At 28.2% G+C, this 21,862-nt stretch overlaps 2 protein-coding genes and 1 long non-coding RNA gene across 3 annotated transcripts; 1 reads left to right on the top strand and 2 right to left on the bottom strand.

Annotated features, from left to right (window-relative positions):
- The first annotated feature begins 5,804 nt into the window (after positions 1 to 5,804).
- LOC124936019 (homeobox-leucine zipper protein HOX3-like) lies at positions 5,805 to 9,573 on the top strand. Its single transcript, XM_047476469.1, has 4 exons — positions 5,805 to 5,931; positions 6,057 to 6,253; positions 7,572 to 7,651; positions 9,084 to 9,573. Exons 1-4 carry the CDS (start codon positions 5,865 to 5,867, stop codon positions 9,373 to 9,375), a joined length of 636 nt encoding a protein of 211 aa, XP_047332425.1. The 5' UTR covers positions 5,805 to 5,864; the 3' UTR covers positions 9,376 to 9,573.
- Positions 9,574 to 10,826: 1,253 nt separating this feature from the next.
- On the bottom strand, positions 10,827 to 12,082 carry LOC124936020 (nudix hydrolase 25-like). The gene is made up of 6 exons (XM_047476470.1): positions 11,937 to 12,082; positions 11,715 to 11,765; positions 11,535 to 11,627; positions 11,331 to 11,425; positions 11,139 to 11,253; positions 10,827 to 11,062 (listed from the first exon to the last, which is right to left on the bottom strand). The coding sequence occupies exons 1-6, from the start codon at positions 12,000 to 12,002 to the stop codon at positions 10,958 to 10,960; spliced, it is 525 nt and encodes a 174-aa protein (XP_047332426.1). The 5' UTR covers positions 12,003 to 12,082; the 3' UTR covers positions 10,827 to 10,957.
- A 3,837-nt stretch (positions 12,083 to 15,919) lies between these two features.
- LOC124933643 lies at positions 15,920 to 19,770 on the bottom strand. The gene is made up of 2 exons (XR_007099025.1): positions 17,166 to 19,770; positions 15,920 to 17,078 (listed from the first exon to the last, which is right to left on the bottom strand). It is a non-coding gene; the product is annotated as an uncharacterized LOC124933643 (long non-coding RNA).
- Positions 19,771 to 21,862: the final 2,092 nt, after the last annotated feature.

Genomic DNA, 21,862 nt, shown 5'->3' with positions numbered 1-21,862 from the left:
CATTAATTTAACACATTTGATATCCTTAAAACATTTCCCAATTCATATTATCAAACATTACACAAATACATAGGATAATCAAACATAAACATTCATATACACTTCTATATATAATCAAACACATTCATAAACATTTTAACATTAAAGACAATCTAAATTTTTAAAATAAAAACACACACTTGATTATATTACTTAGGAGTCTAGATTGGAAGGTAGAAAACCAAAGAATTTAACAATTTTTCAAGTGCTAATTCCGAAAGTTATATAATTAACTTTCGGAAATATCCATCAAAACCGAAGGGTTTATATAAAACCCTCGTTCTTGAGAAATGTAAAATCCGAAAGTTTATAGAAAACTTTCGGTTTTGATGGTTATTTCCGAAAGTTATGTAATTAACTTTCGGAATTAGCACTTGACAAATTGTTAAATTCTTTGGTTTTTCACCTTCTAATGACCTATAACAATATTAATTTACCACATTTGATGTCTTTAAAATATTGCACAATCCATATGATCAAACATTACCTACATTCATAAGATAATCAAACATGAACATTCATATAGACTTCTCTATAATAATCAAACACAATCATAAATATTTGAACATGAAACACAATATTAATTTTTAAAATAGAACACGAAAATGATTATATTAGTTAGAAGTTAAGATTAGTGGGTTAAAAACAAAATAATTGAACAAACTAGGTAGTGTTAAAACCGAAAGTTATAAAATAAACTTTCGGTTTTGATGTGTATTTGCGAAGGTTTTATATATATCTCTCGGTCTTGACCTTGATCAGAAGTTTTGGGAATTGTTAAAACCGAAGGTTTATTTGAAAACCTTCGGTTTTTACCCTTTCCCATACTTAGAAAAAAATCCGATTTTTTTAATGTAAGGTCAAAACCGAAGGTTTATTTGAAAACCTTCGGTTTTTACCCTTCCCCATACTTAGAAAAAAATCCGATTTTTTTAATGTAAGGTCAAAACCGAAGGTTTATTTGAAAACCTTCGGTTTTTACCCTTCCCCATACTTAGAAAAAAATCCGATTTTTTTAATGTAAGGTCAAAACCGAAGGTTTATTTGAAAACCTTCGGTTTTTACCTTTCCCCATACTTAGAAAAAAATCCGATTTTTTTAATGTAAGGTCAAAACCGAAGGTTTATTTGAAAACCTTCGGTTTTTACCCTTCCCCATACTTAGAAAAAAATCCGATTTTTTTAATGTAAGGTCAAAACCGAAGGTTTATTTGAAAACCTTCGGTTTTTACCCTTCCCCGTACTTAGAAAAAAATACGATTTTTTTAATGTAAGGTCAAAACCGAAGGTTTATTTGAAAACCTTCGGTTTTTACCCTTCCCCGTACTTAGAAAAAAATCCGATTTTTTTAATGTAAGGTCAAAACCGAAGGTTTATTTGAAAACCTTCGGTTTTTACCCTTCCCCATACTTAGAAAAAAATACGATTTTTTTAATGTAAGGTCAAAACCGAAGGTTTATTTGAAAACCTTCGGTTTTTACCCTTCCCCATACTTAAAAAAAAATCCGATTTTTTTAATGTAAGGTCAAAACCGAAGGTTTATTTGAAAACCTTCGGTTTTTACCCTTCCCCGTACTTAGAAAAAAATACGATTTTTTTAATGTAAGGTCAAAACCGAAGGTTTATTTGAAAACCTTCGGTTTTTACCCTTCCCCGTACTTAGAAAAAAATCCGATTTTTTTAATGTAAGGTCAAAACCGAAGGTTTATTTGAAAACCTTCGGTTTTTACCCTTCCCCATACTTAGAAAAAAATCCGATTTTTTTAATGTAAGGTCAAAACCGAAGGTTTATTTGAAAACCTTCGGTTTTTACCCTTCCCCATACTTAGAAAAAAATCCGATTTTTTTAATGTAAGGTCAAAACCGAAGGTTTATTTGAAAACCTTCGTTTTTTACCCTTCCCCATACTTAGAAAAAAATCCGATTTTTTTAATGTAAGGTCAAAACCGAAGGTTTATTTGAAAACCTTCGGTTTTTACCTCAATATTTTAAAAAAAATTTGGTCAAAACCGAAGGTTTACAAATAAACCCTCGGTTTTGGCGATGCGGTTTTTTTTTTAAAAAAAAGGTGAAAACTCAACAAAACATAATTATTTAAAACATATTAAACCAAACCAAAAAAACATAATAACAATAATTCATAAATATTAAAACATAACGCATAAAATTAAATATTAATTGTCATAAACCCATAATAAATCCATAATAAATTTAGAAATTAATTATTAGATGGGGTGGAAGGAGGGGGTGGTTGATTCAGTCGACTCCTCAACAAGACAAGTTCCTGTTCGAGATTCTCTAATCTCTGAGACATTTCGGCCCGGTCCGCTTTGATTTCACTGAGCAAACGACCTCTTTCGGCATCCCTTAGTCGGATTTGTTCCATTTCCAGCGTCATCTTTCTGACCTCTTCCTCACGTGCCGCAATTTCTGATTGTGTTATCAGATTTTGGTAACACGGATGCAGTTTCTCCGGTGTACGCCGAAGTCTCTTCCATGTCGAATCATCACCCATATCCTAAATGCATTTCAGATATATGTATATATATATATATTAATCAAACAAAATAACCTAAACTAACATATATAAATCTAGATCTATAATATATATATATATATATATAAACTTAATAAATCTAAATCTTACAATAAACAAAACAAAAAAACCAAATCAAACAAATTACCTGAAGAGAGGAGAAGAACCCGCGGCTTGGAGGAGGCAGGCGGCGGCGGAGGCGGAAGAGAGAGAAAGGAGAGAAGCGGAATGAAAAAGAGAAGGGTTAGGGTTTGTATTTATAGAGGTTGAGGCCGAAGGTTTTCATAAAACTTTCGGTTTTGATATTAGTCAAAACCGAGGGTTTATTAAAAAACCTTCGGAAAAACCAATTTCAAAAATTTGAATTTTTTTTTAATGAGCAAAACCGAAGGTTCTTTGTAAAACTTTCGGAAATGAAATTTTCAAAAAAGGCAAAACCGAAGGTTCTTTGAAAAACCTTCGCAATTCAAAAACCAAGGGATTTCAAAACCGAAGGTTTTTCCTAAAACCTTCGCAAATAACCCACACCCAACACTTAGAATTTTTTTGGTGTTTTTGGGAAGGTAAAAACCGAAAGTTCTTTGTAGAACTTTCGGTAATAATGAATAAACCCGAAGGGTTTATACCCCACTCGGAATCTATTTTTAATCCCGAAAGATTTGTTCCTCTCGGGAGTATTTAGGAGAGGTTTACAAAACTTTCGGGAAAATCCGTCGGTAAAGACCCTTTTTTTACTAGTGATATATATAAGTGTTTTGCTTAATAGAACAAAATTCAAATCAAAAGAACATAAAAAAAACATGAATCTTATATTATAAAATAAACACTCTAATTTAAATATTGGTTATGACAATGTAAATTTGTTTTATAATTTTTACTCTTGTTAAGTTTGAAGTGACTTTAGTTTAGCTTTTGATTAAGCAATTATATATAAGTTACAATACTTAAATTTATTTTTATTATTTTAGTTTTAAGTTACAACTATTTTATTTTGTTAACCATTATGGTTGCTATATTTTGATTTTTTTAATCCACATCAATCAACAAATAGAGTTATTTAAATTATTTTCAATTAACTAATTTTATGAAATATAATTTATATTCTATAAAAATTTATTACTAATTATTTTATTAATCAAAATATTAAATTATTCTCACTTAAAATAATAATAATAATTTTTATAATTCATTTTAAATAATTAATTTTTTATCAAACAATAATTTAAAATCATAATCCAATTTTCTTTAAATAAACTCATATTAAATAAGTTCTCGAGCCCCACGTAGTGCTTAGGTGGAAATAGTAAATCTTATAGATCAAAAAGTCCTGAATTCGATTCTCACCGAAAAATGAGGACCATACATGTGGGAGTATGCTAGTTCTCGTTTATTAAAAAAAAATGAAGAAATTTTTTAACTTTGTTTAAGTTATTATTTGAATCAACTTCAAATATCCTAACATATTTTCACATATCTTTATAACATGCATATTAAAGAATTTATAATGTTCACATGTTAAAATGTTGTGAGTAAATAAGTTTAAATATATATGAAAACAAACGGTCATCTAATCAAATGACTATAATTTATTTCTAATTGACCCAAAATGAATATCTTTCTGATCTTGTTATTAATGCAAAAGAAGCTATTAATAAATTAATATCATTAAATGATTAGTAATATATATAGTCTTAATTAAATGAACCTTTAACAATGACAATTCAATTTGCTTTCTACCCACTCATCCTAATTACATGCATACCAATTTATTATAATATTTTTTTTTACATGATTTATTTAACAATGACAATCCTATTTATTTATTTTTTTTCTCAAATAAAAAAGAAATAAAATGGGAATTTTCCAATAATGATTTGGGCAGCTGACATTATCTGATATATATATATACCGACAAATTAAGACTTGATCAGATAAAATCCTCCAATGGCTTCCTTCCTTCAACAGTAAGCCACGAACTGTAGATTACAAAAATCAGACACGTGTCGCATATCTGACGGATCACTACTTTCTATTTTTTTCTTTTTTTTTGTCCCAATTTTTTGTAAAGAGCCTTTAAGGAAATTTCCATTAAAAAGTAAACTAATCATTTTATTTGGTAAAAAAATAAAATTTGTTTTGGATATTATTTTTAAATAATTTCATTGAATGATTTTCTTGTTATAAAACATTTTATATATCAAATGTCTTATTTTTTTTTCTAATCATGAAATTATTTGTTTTTCACTTATAATATAGTGATAGTAAAATCTGAATATTTTTAATATTTATAAGATTTTGGAGTGAAGCTATATAATATGTTTAACTAATCTGGTTAAATTGATTGAGTGTACGAAATATATATTTAACTCAGTTAGAAAAAGTTACTATTTTTTCAAAAAATTATTCAATTCATTAATTAAAATATTAATATTTTTTTTAATTTAAATTTTAATATAAAAATACAGTATAATAAACACAAATCAAACAAAATTTCATCAAGCAACCTTATTTTAAAAAACTATTATAAAAAACATCTTAAATAACTCAACATGTATATCCTAAATTTTCTTTTTCTATCAAATTATTTATTAATTAAACTATCATTTTTTAAAATATATATTTATTATTGATAAATTATTTTTTCTAAATTCAATTATTATTCAGTATAATTTCACTCTACTCAATTTTTAATCAAAATATTAAAATATTTTTTATTTTAAAAAATAAAATTTATTTTATTAATAATCTTTCAATATCTTTTAAATAATCCAAGTTTAATAAACCCAAACTTCTCTATTATAATTAAATTAAAGTTGTTTGGTTTGAGTTATTCAAACAATCTAAAAAATAACATTTTTTTGTTTTTTTTTATTCATTAAAATAATTAATTCATTAATTAAAACATTAAAATATCTTCTATTTTTTATTTTATTTATATATACCCTTTAATTTTTTACCGAAATAAAATATCCATACAGAACATACATCCTCAAAATCATCACAAATCATATATTTTTTTTCTTTCAAAGTTATTTTAATAATCCAAACGAACCATAGCTAAAAAATAATTATTAAATAATCTGATTTTGAATAAGTCGGTTGTGGTTGTGCTACAATATTCTTTTTCTTAAATCATAATTTCATTTTTAATTTTAATTTTTTTTTTCCATCTTTGCCAAAAACCTATACCAGAAAAGCTCAAGTATTAATTTCTTTCTGTCCCCTCTATCTCTTCTTTCCCCTCCCTCTCTTCTCTCTCTCATCTTCATCTTCTTCAATCTTCTCCTCCCATGGCGGGTTTGCCCACAAACCCTTCTAACCTAGATTTATCCATCTCCATGCCTGGTTTTTCTACTGGTAACTCTCTCTATCTATTATAAGTTCTTTTTTGAAAATCACTCTTTAATAAAATTTTAGATCAAATCATAAGACCACCTTTTTTTTCTTAATTTAATTGTACCAATCTTTGTATTTATTTATAGGGACTAGTTTTGTGAGAGATTTGGACATAAATCAAGTTCCTACAAGAGGAGGAGTGGGAGAGGAGGAATGTGTTGACGACGATGATGATACTAACGCCGGCGCCGGCGGAGGACCGCCGTGGAAGAAACTCCGGCTGACGAAAGAACAATCTAGACTTCTTGAAGAAAGTTTTCAACAAAATCATACCTTAAATCCAGTGAGTAGTCATGATCCTATATATAATCTTGTTTTCTTATTATAAACTAAATCAAACTAAACCTTAATATTGGTTTTTGATATTTTGAATTATTTGGAAAAAAAAAAATTGAAAAGGTACACTTTTTAATTATTCCCATTTCACGACATTATGTTTTTCCTTAAGAGAAAAGTTCAAGACATTTAGGACATTAGGTTTTGTTTGATTTTTGTTTTTTTGTTTTTGATAAGGCCTTGTTTGATTCGGATTATTTAATTCACTATTTCTATTTTAAATATTAATTTTTTTTAATTATAATTCATTGTTTTTTTATTTGTGTTTAAAAAATCCAACTTTTTTATAACTTCAATATTAACATGTTTATAATTAACTCAGATAGAAAGGATTAGAGCTTGATTGATGTTGAATTATTTAGGATTTTGTTAATTTCTTTTGAAAAAGGGAATATTTTTTTAGATTGAAAAAGTATATTATTTGGATTTTTAAGCAGTTTGAATTATTATAATATTTTTTTATTTAAATTTTATAAAAATAAAATAAATTATTTTGATAGATGAATAGAATGAAAAACTAAGTTGGGGTTGTTTAATTTTGATTTGTTTTTTTAATTAATTTTCAAAATTCAATCATTCTAATATATATTTTTTAATTATTAAATCACTTAATTTATTAATAAAAATATTTTATTTTATTTTTATAAATTTTAAATAAAAAAAATCAACTAATAAAATAATTTTTAAAACTTTCAAATAACTAATATCAAACACTATTTTTAGAGCTTGTATGATGTTTGTATTATTGTTAAAAAAAATGTGTTTTATTCTAAAATGGGTTATTTAAGTTTTTAATTGATTAAAATTATTGTGATGTTTTTTTATTAAATTAAGTAAATTATATTTTAATTAACAAATTCAATAATTCAATAAAAGAAAAAAAATAACCAACATCAAATGAGGTAGAAATGTGGGTAGAGAGATGGCTTTTTATCTCTCTTCTGTTAGAATAAAATGTTAAAGTCAAAGAAATGATAATAATAATAATAATAAATTAATAATAATGAATTTTTCAAAAAAAAAGATTTGGACACCATACGGTTGTTCGAAGTTGATTGATATGTACACTCCAATAATCGAATGGTCTATTTTAAGTTCAATAATTAATTCCCAAGAAATGTCTAATTATAGATTTAAATTCTACTTTTTTTTTTTTCTTATTAATTGGTTTGTTTGTTTCTTACGCCAGATTTTTAATTTATATTTTTTAAAAGAAAACACAATTATTGCATTAATTAATTAATTAAATTAATTAATACTTACAGAAACAAAAGGAAACATTGGCAATGAAGCTGATGGTGAAGCCGAGGCAAGTGGAGGTGTGGTTTCAAAATAGGAGAGCCAGGTATTTTAATATACTAAATAAATTAATTAATTAATTCTTTATATAATTAATTATAATTATTATATGTGGGGACCAAATAAAAATATCTTTTTCCATATCTTTTCTTATCGTACTCTTCACAAATTATATATTCTATTACTATTTTTGGAATAACTTGGCTTATTTTATTTTATAACCTTATTCAATTCAATAGGCAACTTAGAAGGAATAATTAATCTTTTTATAACCATAATTCTTTTTTCAGTAAACACGTTTTAAATTTAAATAGAATAACTTGTTTTTTCTTCAAAATTTAAATTTGAATAATAAATAAATGTTATGTTCTTTTCAAATGATAAAGTTGGTAAGTTAAAGTAGGTTTAGTTTATAATTATATTAATAATTAACAATTAATGTTGTCAAAACATTTCCAAAAATAGTTATTTGGATATAAACAACTCAACCATAATGCCAAAATGTTTTAGTTTCTATTAACAAAACTTGAGGCGGAATTTGAGAAGGTCACTTTTGAATCCGTTTAATACAAAAAGAAACTAACCTCTATTTTAATATAATGTAACTCGTGATATTTGATCTCTTAAACCCCGAGATTTAAGGGAGTTATTAATGCATCACTTGAGTTGGTGCAAACAAAGAATTTATGTATAGTTATGATAGTTGAAACTTTAACAAAAAGATTTGTTAAAACTTTGCCAGAGTTGATCCTCGTTTTTCATGGTCAAGATGTCTCAAGCATGTATATTGACTAATTCTTATGGGAATAATTGTCATGACCCTACTTTAGTCTACAAGTGTTTTTTATTAGAATCAAAATTGTTGATGGTAAACCTTTTGTTGTTGTTGTTTAACCTTGTATTTTCGAGAATGTTTGATTTGATTAGTGTGGTAACGTGAAATTTGAAGAATAGTTCCCTCTACATAGGAAGGAAACGAGTCAATCACGAAATCACTACTCGCGTACACATGAGTCGGTCATGTTAGCCACCTCCATAAATCTTCTTCTAGACCTAAGTGAAATAAATGTATGCTCACCAATTATTTGTTCTTGCTAAAAAAGAAAACACACATTCTTTATACAATAAAGTGATTCTTGTTCTAATTTTAGCCCCCCTACTATATATGAATGTGAGTAAATATTGGTTAGCCAAATCCCTTTTCCTTGATGTTGAGTGCCTTATAAACCCTAATTAATTACATAAAGCCAACTTTATAAATTCTTTTTCCACACTATTTATAATTAAATAGAAATAAATAATAATTAATTTGGTAGTTGTAACTCAGCATCACCAGTACTTGTTATTGTCAGGACAATTAATTTATATTCATGTCATTTATTTCCATGTATGCCTCAATTATGCACTCATGTCCTTTTTACAAAAATAGAAATTATTATTATTATTGTTATTCTAAACATAATAAAAATGCTGAGCAGGAGTAAGCTAAAGCAAACAGAAATAGAATGTGAGTACTTAAAAAGGTGGTTCGGGTCTTTAACCGAGCAAAACAAGTTGCTCCGGAAGGAGGTGGAGGAGCTTCGGGCTTTGAGGGTGGCGCCGCCACCCAACAGCTGCGAGCCAATGTCGGCTGGCACCCTCTCCATGTGCCCCCGGTGCGAGCGAGTCACCGCCACCACAACTGCAGCCAATGCCTCGAGCGACATCAACAGGACCTTGTCGGATAAAGCCCAGATGTTCCCGACCCGTCATCCTTCAGCTGCTTGCTAGAATTCAAGTTAAACATATTTGTGCTCATATTATAATATAATTCATACTAGAGAAATGTTAAGAGGAAAGTAATATATTAAAGGATAAAGATTATAGATGGAGTAGGCAAGGTTTATGGATTACTAATTTACTATTACTAGAGATACTAACATATATTTACTTATTAACTTATAATATTTTATGTTGAGGTTTCTGTTTGAAAAATTATGGGAGTTATTTATTTAGTTTGCAGCTACAATAGGAATCCTTTATAAAATGCTAATCAAGATTTCCTTCTTTTCTTCAATATAGATAATATTTCTCATAACAATCTAAACCAATAAAAAAAATTATGGTAGCAGAAGATACTACACAACCAGGCATTATAACTAAAATTTGAGCAAAAATAATTAAAAGAGAACAAATAAAATTCTGATAATATTTATGACTAACTAATAAAACGTTCGGACATGGTTGATGCCGTGTTGATGACATAGTCGAAGTTTTAAGTCCTCGAAGGAGATAAATAGTGATGATCAGTCGAAGTGTTAAGTCGTCAAAGGAGATTTGCATGCGAAATCATCAAGGTCTTGAAATAAATTTGGAGTGATAATTAACTATTTTGACCCTCTCAAGTCTCAACGAGTTCTTCCAAAGGTAACTCAAAGATTCTATCGACCTGAAAAAATTGAAAGCTTGCTTTGAGTTTAAACAGGACCATAACAGTTGGGTGTCATATTAATTCTCTCTTTCTTTCTCTAAAAAGAAATAGAAAAATTGGATGAAGGACACATACTTCAAAAAATCATCCCACAAGAGGAAGTACTTTAAAAGTGTCATGTGAATAAGTTACTTTCACTTAACAAAACAAAAAAGAACGATATTCTTAAATCATTCAGAAAAACGATAAAAGAAACTAGCCCGAATGACCCATAGAATCTAAGTTACTTTGGTTGTTTGCTTATATTATTATAGTTGTAGACCACACAAATTTTGTAAAAGAAATTAACTCGTATAGATTTCAAATCCTAATCCAGCTCCGATATCGTAAATTGTCCAAGCAATTCAAAAAAAAAAAAAATTGTAAGGCAAAAAATGAAGTAAGCACGCAAACGCAAGAGGTCTCTACTCTAGCTATAGGGTTTAGGGATTAATTTTTTTTTTTTCTTCATATGTCCTTGTTTGAATAGCCCAAGTAGATTGTATTATTTGGTCCTAGGCCTATTTCTCTTCTCTTATGATTAGTCTGGCAAGGGGCCCATAACATGCATCAATTGATCTAATATATTTCTCCTCTTATGAATAGACTCTAGCTAATTTGGGCCTAGGCTAATTTTCCATTTTTATGCATTCACAGTCTAACCTTAATCTTGTAAACAATTACAAAATTCATTAAAAATAATATTTTCTAATGTGCTTATAGACTTATTTCTCATTTAATAAAACAAACCATATGTACAACTTTCCTACTAATAATAAAAAAACTACACTTATTGCAATGAATTAAGGAACACCACATCTTGATTATTGTCTGAACCATACCACACATTTACACACAAAAAAAAAAACTACACTTGTTGTGTATACGTTTTCTCAACAATGTTCACCATTTCGTGGATAGGCATTTAGCCGCTTTGGCGGTTCCAGCGAAGTATGTTTCGAAGGTTCTCATCACTTCCTCGTACAAAGGTCTCTTGTACTCTACCGCCTATTTCAATTACAAATACAATTAGTTAATTCTATTTCGGTTAAACATCGTATGAAAGTTGTGAAACTAAATTTACCTGTTCAACAACCTCTTCGGGACTAACCCATTTCCAATCCGAGAAACCAGCATCTGCTTCTCCATTGGCTAAGTTAATCTCACTTTCATCGTTACTCATTAACCTCATAAGGTACCTATAATTTCAATTATGTCAAGATTCAATAACCTGAAAATTTGATCATACATAATTTGTTACAGTTTAAGAACTGACCATTTTTGAGCCTGGCCATGCCATTCACCACCCCAAAGACGGTTCACTTTGGTCTTCACAGCAGGTGGGAAATCATAAGTAATCCATTTTGGGACCTATTCAAAATTGAGTAATAATCATTGGTATAATCTTGAAAAATGAAAACTTTTTTGAGACCCATGTTTTAAATTGAGAGGAGAATGAATATAAAGGAATTGAAGTAACCTCAGATACTATTTCAGTAGAGGTTATGCCAGTTTCTTCACGCAAAGCTCTCATTGCAGCAGATTTTGGATCTTCATCATCTTCAATTCCTCCCTATAATTTCAGTTGACAAGTTGTGAAATTAGGGTTTAGAAGAAAAGGGTTTAGATTAGATTAGATTAGATGGGATGGGATTTAAACCTGAGGCATTTGCCATGCTCCTGGAACATTCAATCTAGAAGCTACAAAAACCTGAAAAATGATGAACAGATATAACAGTAGAAACAAATGAATTCGATTGTTCCATGTTTTGAAACAGAGCAAAGAAGAGAAAGGAATCAAATCTGAAACAGAAGTGTTGTTGGTTTTGAATGAAAGGTGTGATTAGTAATGAGAAATTGCTAAATTGGAGAAATGAAAAACCTGATCGTTTGAATTGATGAGACAAACGCCAACATTTGGGCGATACCCAGATGGTAAATCTTCCATCTTTTTCCTTCAAGCATGAACCAGAAAGTCAGAGCTAAAAATGAGCACCAACTCTTTGAGAGAAAGAGAAAGAGAAAGAGTTTTTTACAACTTTAAAAAGTCAGAGGCATTACTAGACAGCATCAGATCTTGTTTGATTTTGAAAAAACAAAAATCATTATTTGGATTTTAGTGATTTTTTTAATCATCAGTCAATTTAGTTGAAATTTTCAGTAATTAAATTTTTATAAAGTTAATATTTTATTTATTTATAAATGTAACGTAAATAATAAAAATGGAGTTGGAAAGCGTTAAATCAATTGTGATATTTGAAAAAATAAGTCTGAAATTTGGACCCTAATAAAGAACCAATTTGATAATTTGAACTTACAAAATTCAAAATAAAATAAGAGTATTTTAGTAATTTTGTTAAATTAATAAATGATTTGATGGTTAAAAAAAATATGATTAGGATGCTTTTGAAATAGTCTTTGGTTTGTGGCTCATTTGATTGATTCGTAAATCAGGTGTTTTAGCTTCGTATGTGGGATTTGGAGATCTCGGTTTACATTTTTTATGAATTGGTCTCTAGCAGTCTAGAGGCGAAGTCATCGTGCAATTTTCAATAATTTTATTACAAGTCTTCAAATGCGATTGATTGATGGAGTTTGAAAAACCCTTAGATTATTGAGATCGTAGACCAATGGTAGCGGCCAAATGCATGGAAAGGAAAACAAAAATTGTCGTAACTGGTTAGATGCTTGGAACAAATTATTAAATAACCTTTTAAGGCGTCAAATATTTCGCTTGTAGACGAATTCTATCTTCTTTTTTTTTCTTATCAAACAAGCTAATATCTAGTTTGATTCGACATATACAAGGAGTGAATAAGCCACAATTGTATAATATATTTTTACTCTTGTTTTACCGAATAAAATATCACTAAAAACAAATAAAAATGAACAAATATTATTAAATATATTTAAATGTTGAATGAATTAGTCACAAAGAAAAATATTTTTTTATTGTGGAAATACAATATTGTAGTTATTTAAGAATTAAGAATGGGTCCTTATATTATTCAAAATAAAAATCAGTACAAATAAAAAAAAAGGTTAAGACAACTCAAAATATGTTATTATGCACTAAAAGGGTATTAATTAATTATTGAATTATTTTTATTTATTTATAATTTTATACAGAGATGCCACTAATAATAATAAAATAAAAATGGATAATACATTTAGTGTGTGAGAAAGGAATGAATTAATGTGGATTAGGTCTATAGTGGAGAGTGGTCTTTCTATCTTGTATTCTAATTCTATATTCCCACTTAATCTATGCTTAACATGCGCACCTGTTTTTTTTAATCTTATCTTTAGTAAATTATAATTAGTTCTTGTTACTATCATGTACATGAGCAACTAACAGTCAAACCCTAAAAAAACAATTTAAGTTAATATTCAACTTTTAACATATTTATATATAAAAAGAGAAAGGATTAATAGAGGAAATATAAGGAAGGAACGAGCGAAAAATGATCTTAATTGTCCAAAAAAATAACAAAATTTCTCTATTCTCTTTATCCATTTTCAACCGTGATATAGTAACAAATTATTGTCATCTTTCCCAAATTCCCTCCCAAATATGCATATTGTTTCATATACATATTGTATGTGTATAATTATTATTTATAAATTTATTTTTATTTAAAATAATAAAACATTTTAATTGATACAAAATAAAAACAAATGAATAATTTTTATTTTATAAAAAAATTAAAACCATAAATTCATTCTCACTAAAAAAAAATAAAAAAAATATCCATTCTTTATTGTAAATTAAGTATAACTGTATTTTATATTTTGTAATCTCTATCTTATTATTAACATTTTAATTATATAATTATAATAAACTTTTATTTCCTCAATATATTTGTTTTTTATTTTTAGAAATAATTTTGAAAACACAATACAAATATACAATATCTAATATCTAAATATGAACGAGATAGAGTAACAAGTTCTCTTATCTAATATCTAAATATGAACGAGATAGAGTAACAAGTTCTCTGTCGTCTTAGTCTGTAACATCGTTGTCTGAAAATAACACTAGCATATACATCGTCGTTTGAAAATGAAGTTAAAAAATCGTTTCTATACTAAAGTTAAAGCTTTGCAGGAAGAGAACTTAAAAAAAATATATATCTTGTATAACAGAAATTAGGATTAAAAAACAATTAAAATATTTATGTTTCTTTGAAAGAGCCTTTGAGTGGTGAAGACGTAAGAAAAGCAAGCAACGGATAACTTCTCAAAAATGGAGCGGGCAGCGCAAGATAGTGGCCAAGTGGGGGAATAAGGTAATAAAATAAAATAAAAAAATAGAAAATGGACTTTTTGCAAACTGTAAAGTGGTGGGGGGAAGAGAAAAGAGTTGACTTTTTAGATAATGGTTCAAATTGGAAAAGGCATCTCATTTGACGGCCTGCAACCACTTTCAATTATTCTCTTCAGGTGGAAAATATATAATTATTTTTCAAAAAATAATATGGATCATATTCAAAAAAATCATTTAAACACTCTTACATATACCAAATAGGAAAAGAGAACATTTATATTGGTGACCAATGAAAACATTCACGGAATTTAAGTTTCCAAATATACTCAATTCATCAACTATGGTATTATTTATTGTTATTCCAATGTTTGGTTGCTTTATTTAGAATGTGTATCTAGACCTAATTTATGGGTGAGTGAGATTTCAGAATTCAAATAGATATTGCTTGCTTACCATTCCTCCACAAAAATCATCCTTGGTACTTAGTTAAGGTACCCTAAACTATTAAAACTAAATTAAGAAATTTGAAAGACCCGACTTTAGTTTTACTATTAGAACCCGACGGGTATCTCTATTTGAATCCCAACCCCGATTTATCGGGTACTCAATCACCAACAAATATCCCGTTACACGATTAAAATATGAATTTATATTTAATAGTTTTTAAATATACTAAATATTAGAAGCACAAATAATAATATTTCTTATGTTGTAGAAGATGAAAATTTTAACAATTTTGTTAGTTCAACAAAAATTAGAGAGAATGTTGAAAAATGTTTAAAAAATTTCAAACTTAAAAATAAAAAGTGAAGAATGAGTAAAGAAAACATTTTGTTATTGAAAAAATAAAATTAAGAATTACGAGGAAGAAAAATAAAATAATGTGAATGAAGTATGGGTATGAATAATTATTTAGGTTGTAATGATATATATATATTTCGGGTATCAAACCGACCCCGAACCAGGTTCGGGTAATCTTTTTCACTCCCATCCCTGAACACGATTTAAAATATTCGAACCCGACCATCGAGTGCCCACGAATATACGAGTACCCATTACCATGCTTACATGAAACACATTTGAAATCTTTGCTTTATCATGTAACTTTAGTTGTTAGTAGTAATAAATGGTCCAAAGTAACGAGACAATAGTTTTTTATTTTCAAAAATTCCTATTTGGTTGTAAGAAATATCATTGTGTTTCATGTCTTGTGATTGCTTCATTCTCCTTTGGAAATTCCCACCTAAGTTGTTTTACACTTTTAGTGTTTCTTCTCGAACCGAGGTACGACTAATGGATCTCAGTTGGTCATACACAAATTAGTAAACAAAATTATCACCTATAAATTTTTTGTAATTAAAGATAAGATTTCATGATGTGTTAGGTCTATCAATTAAATAAAGAAAGTAATTGTTCAACCACATGTCTTGAAAAAGTTAAGGCATACTACCTCAAAACAAGATGGTGGGCTCTAACAATAAGAAATAGTAACTAGTTAGTTCTGCCTTCACCTAATATATGATGCCTTAACCTAATGATTAACCAACTTTTGTATCATATGAGTAAGTAAGTTATTAGTGGGCCTTTACACATAGCACTTAAAAATAGAATACTTATCCTAGTCGCATTTATTAACTATTATGACAATCAAAGGAATAAAAAAAAGTGACAAGATGAAACAGGGTGAAAGAAAGCTATGTTATCATAGACAAACCTTTAATCAATGGGGAGGTTTTGTATATTCAAACCAATCTGAACTGTTCACTTATACCGGCCCAATCCGAGGTTGTCCAGATGGAGACTCGCAACATCCCCTGAATTGTTTCTCTGCATTTTGTTTACGAGATTTTCCTTTATTGAAAATGGAAAATAAAGAATGTTTACAGATCAACAAAAGTAACATTAGTACTAACAAAACTACACCTCACACACACTAGATGAAACTTGTGAAAACAAGTATTTCTTGTGTCTTGGTAGTATGGTAATTAGTAATAGTATGTGGTATTGTAGTATGTCAGTTAGTAAATTAAGTTAGTAGGCTACTAACCCACTATCCTACTAAGTTAAACTCAAAATATGTTTTGGATATTCATCCCTTTTGGAATTTGTTTCTGTAACTAGTCTCTATACGAGCTTTTTACTCACCCGACTATTGTCGGGGAGATTAGCACATAAAAACACTTCAATTTGGTGTTTTCAGTGAGAATCGAAGTTAACAATTATATATTTGAACTTGCCCCACATATTGTCTAAACAAACCAGTGCATACATTCTACTTTGACAAAGCTACTACAGGAGAGTGGATGATTTTACATCCCAAACCCTTTCAGGTCTGCCACTGCCATCATGGCTGCATTATTAGCACCAAATAACAGTAAACTTCATATTAAAAAAATTGAAAGTTCTATTAAACCTGAAATCTATGTACTTAACAGAAGCATAGGGGCATTAGCATTCATTTGACCCTCAACAATATCATGTAGAGTCTCCTCCAAACAATGTCCTCAACATGAAAAAGGGAAAAGGGTGTCCCCTATATAGAGATAGATCTTGCCCTCACCACTTCTATCCCAAGGAAACCAAATCTCCTGTCGCCCATATAATTTCGTTGATTGAAAAATATACCTTGAAAAAGAAAGCTTGTTTAGCTCAATGGTTGAGCACAAGACAAATGAACATAAGATCGTGAGTTTGAACCTTTACGGCTATTAAAAAATACGACAGCGAGAATGCTTCCATCAGTTCTTCTAATGTTTCCTATTGGCTTAAGAGGAAATGATACAGAAAAGTGGAAACAAACAAAAAAATCTTAAGAGGAAGCTGAAAATGGTTATAGGTGCTTACCATATTCCACATTCTCCAGTACTAAAACAAGCTCGCTCATAGAGAAGATCCAAAGAATACATGGTAAATAAGATAGGGACCAATAAGGATAATATGAAATTGAGAAAAACTAAACTATGTTAATTGACATCCTCCTCTACATAGACTTAGGATTTTGCTGGAAAATCAATTTTCTATAGTAACAAAATACGAATTTTGTCCAATAATTGCAAGGATTACAACAACTGGGAAAAAGAATAAGAGAACAAGACAATAACCACTGACAATAAAATAGTGTCTCACACCAAGACAAATAGACAAATAAGAAAGGGAATATATATAGTTGACAAGAAAAGTATAAGAACAGTGTTTTTTCAGCTAGTTAGTTCTTCAATAAAAGTATGAAATCATATTATTGCAATGCAAACAGCAGATGAATAAATTATAGAGAAGTCGAAAGGAAAAACACTACCCGGTGACAAAGTGATTCGAGCCAAGATGAAATATATCAAACTTTTGTCATATGTATGTTTTTTCAAATATAAAAAAAAGCCCATTATTTTGCACACCTAACAATGAAACAGAGAGTTAGAAGATAAATCGAGCAAAGAAACTGTTCATCTGACAGTAAATTTTTTTCTATCCTCCTCCAATAATGATTTCTATGGCTCGACAGAGAAAAAATGACAAGTACACATTTTTACTCCATCCAGTAATTGTTTTAATGATAATATCCACAATAGCTGTCTGCAAACCCTTTCTATAGTTGGACGATAAAATGGTAACAAAATTATAATATCTGTCAATTAAATTATGTTTCAAACCATTATCTCATCTAAATCAATATCTAAATGAGATATCCAACAAAAAAAAGTGTGTTCAATTTTTTTTTATCATGTTTACATGTCCAAACCTAACTTGCATGTACGAGTCAATCAGGTCATTGGTTGGCACAACACGATTAACGACTATAGAACATGCTTGTTGGGAGCCTCCAAGCATGTGGGCCTAAATGAGCAATTCCTGTTGGATATGCTTAAAACTGAGATTATTGGAGACAATCAAAATAACATGAATGTTTTCTTTTTATCTTTTTAGAGGACTTGTTTAACATATATAATCTATCCAATACTTCTCATCAGGCATATCCCTATTAACATTAAATTTTTATCTTGTAAGATCTCAAATAATATCTTTCATAATCTAAATTGACTATCAAAATTGAAAGGATTTTCATTATAATCACGCATATTTACGTATCTTTTGGGTGTGACAAGACGTGTGCGTGACAAATTTGCACCATATTGAAGATCTTTGAAAATCAAAGGACAATTCATCTTTGATCCTATTTACCTCCTTCAATGTAGTGGTAATTTATCACACACAAGTCTTGCATTACCACATTGAATATAAATATACACGATTAAAATGAAGATGTTTCTGATTTCTATTGTCAAAGTAAGATTTATACAAGACAACAAGATGAAGATTTTGAGATGAGAAATATTGGAAAAATTATATATGCAAATAGTTTCTCCCCACTCTACATTCTCACCCTCGGCCACACTCCTACTCACCCCAAAATTACCAATTTACCCCTACCACCTTTATATATTTATTTTTCTTATTTTATTTACTTTAGTTATTTAATTTTAATAAATAAGTTAATTTAAATAGAAAAGTAAATAAGTAAAGTAAATAAAATAAGAAAAGTAAAGTAAATATATAAAGGTGGTAGGGATAAATGAGTAATTTTGGGGGTGAATAAGAGTGAGGCCGGGTGGTTGGGTTGTCAAGAAGGGGATAAGCTATTTGCAAATTATTCACATATCTAGAACCCAAGAACAACCCATTAAGGGGAGAAGCTATTTGCAAATTATTCACATATCTAGAACCTAAGAACAACCCATTAACTCTTACATATTGCTAAGTGAAGAAGCATCAAATTTGATCAAAAGAAAAGTCAATCTACATGATATTGATAATTTAAAGAATGAAATAGCAAGTAAATTTGCTGATGATATGGTTTTTAGTTGCAAATTCAACAACTCCATAGCAACAAGATAAATAAGGTCTTGGAGATAAGTTATTATGACTACTTAGAAGATCTCAATGTCAAGTTCTTGTTCCAAGAATACAAAGAAGTTCAGTGGATTTGCAACTCTACAAATGTATGAATGTCCTAAAACATATAATCATGGATATTTGCATACTTGAGCATGATAATAATCATTATGATTATGATCAGATCCGTGAGTTCTCAATCTTCTTCTTATTTTGTGTTCTATATTCCTTTGAACATGAACGGCAGTAAAAACTTAAGAGAAATTTCAAACAAGCAGTTTCTTCTTTGTTTTTGTTATAAGATACATAGATAATAATAGTAATAGTAGTGGAAATGATAAAGAATAGCTTACAATAGGGGATGAATGATCATTTCACCCCCGTTTTTCGCTTTTGATGCAGTGAATGAGATTGGCGACGATCGGTCAGCGGTTTCAGACAGCGGTAGCGAAAAGAGTATATAAATAAGTATGCGATCTAGAGAAAGAGAGGAATCTTACCGCTTTAATGGAGGATCGGATAAATGCGGCTGCGGTGGTGAGAGAAGGATCAGTGATTTAGGGTTAGGGTTTGATTTTAGTTCGGAAGAGAAGAAGAGATAGATAAAAAGGAGGAAAGCCGCGTGGCCCGATCGAGGGACGCGTTAACTGATGACTCCTTTTTTCCTTTTTTTTATTTATTTTATATTATTATTTTTAAAAATCATATGAATTTGTTTGACAGAAAAAGAGCTGATTTTTTTAATCAAAATAAAATTATATCATTTTTTTTAAGTTTGTATAAATTATTAATAATTTATAAGTCTAAATAAATATTTATTATTTTATTTTTAGAATAAAGTTAACTGAAATTAAGAAACACATTCTAATTTAATAACTTCATTTATAACTTAATTTAATATATCAAAAAGAATTATTTAATATATAAATTTATTTTATAATAGATATTTATAATCATTTATTTTTTTAAATTTAAGTGAAATTATCTTAAAAATAAAATAAAAAACTAGAATATTAAATTAATTTTAAAAATAAAAATAAAAGTTAAACAAGCTATTTAAATCAATCTTAAAAAAATATTTTTATCTTTTTAAATTTAATAAAATTATTTATATATATATATATATATATATATATATAATTTTATTGTGTTTTTTTATCTCTTACAATCTATAAAGTTTTAATCTCAAACTCAATCTATAAAATAAAAATATAATCATATTTAAACTAATTATAAAAGAGAAAAGAAATAGATAATAAGAAATATATATGAGAATCATACGGCAATGAAAGTAGGTTCACGAATCCGACGTATCCGACGTGATATATAATATATGTAAGAGAAAAAAAATAAAGTGAAAAAAATTCTAAATTCATTTCTCGCACGTTTCTGTCATTTCATCTATCTCTCAACTCTTTCCGACAAAAATCGTCTTCAAACCCTAGATCTATTCATTGCGTGAACTCAAATACTACAAAATTTTCAGTCGTAATAATAGGTTTTTCAACTTTAATTATACAAAAGACTTTTTATTTTTTTTATAGATAACGCCTAACTTTTTCGACTTTAATGTTCAATGCAAATCGTCGGAGAAGATACAACATTGAACAAATCTCCCATGGAACCCTAAATGTACCAAAAAAATGTCATGTTTTAGCTGGAGTACATACTTGACCTTGTAAAAACAAGAACAATGCCATGTTTGTATTTTATTTCTAAACAATTTTATGTTTATAAAGTAAAGTTAACATCAAAATATACAATATGATTGTATGAAATGATGCTGGTGATAGTTAGATTAATATGTATTTGAACATGACCATGTTTTTAAAAAATTTGTAAAAAAAACTGAATCATTAAAAGAACACGGTCTTATAAAAATATGGTCATGTTCTTTTTAAAAATGAGCATGAATTTTGTTTTAAAAAAATAACTATAAAAGGTGTTGATCATGGCGTTTCATATGTGTTGAACATTAAATTCTTTTGGAAAGAAAAAGATTTTTTTTAATTGAAAAATGCGCTAAACAAGGCGTTCATAGGCGTTGAAGATAACGTTCATAGACGCTGAACATTAAATTCTATTGAAAAAATTAAAAACTTATTTCTTTTAATTGAAAAAGGCGTTGAAGATGTCGTTCATAGGCGCTGAACATTAGTTTTTTTATAAAAAAAAACGTAGTTGTTTTTAACTGAAAAATGCGTTGAACATGGCTTTCATAGGCTAAACATTAAATTATTTTGAAAAAAACTAAATTTTTTAACTGAAAAATGTGTTGAACATGACGTTCATAGGAGTTGAACATGACATTCATAGGCGTTAACATGAATTATTTTGAAAAAAATACAAATTTTTAACGGGTACAAAAAATATAGTACGAAAACTTTTCCCGAGTATCACAAAATATTAAACTCAAAAGAATCTTTGATCAACTATATACTTATTAACGTCTAAAAAATGTTTTATTGGTTTTAATTTAAAAATTAGTTGGCGATTCTTTCACCAAATAAATAATATTTTAAATTAAGTTAAAATATAGATTTCTTTTAATTAAATTGTGATTTGATAATTTTAATTCTAAAAAAAGTTATTTAAAATTTATTATAACAAATTAATTATTTTTATAATTAATTTTAAAAGTTAAATACATTTTT

The sequence above is a fragment of the Impatiens glandulifera genome, chromosome 4 (genome assembly GCF_907164915.1).
Source record: "Impatiens glandulifera chromosome 4, dImpGla2.1, whole genome shotgun sequence".
NCBI lineage: Eukaryota > Viridiplantae > Streptophyta > Magnoliopsida > Ericales > Balsaminaceae > Impatiens > Impatiens glandulifera.
The sequence above is the reverse complement of the archived record's forward strand: the minus strand, read 5'-3'. Positions and strand labels throughout refer to the sequence as shown.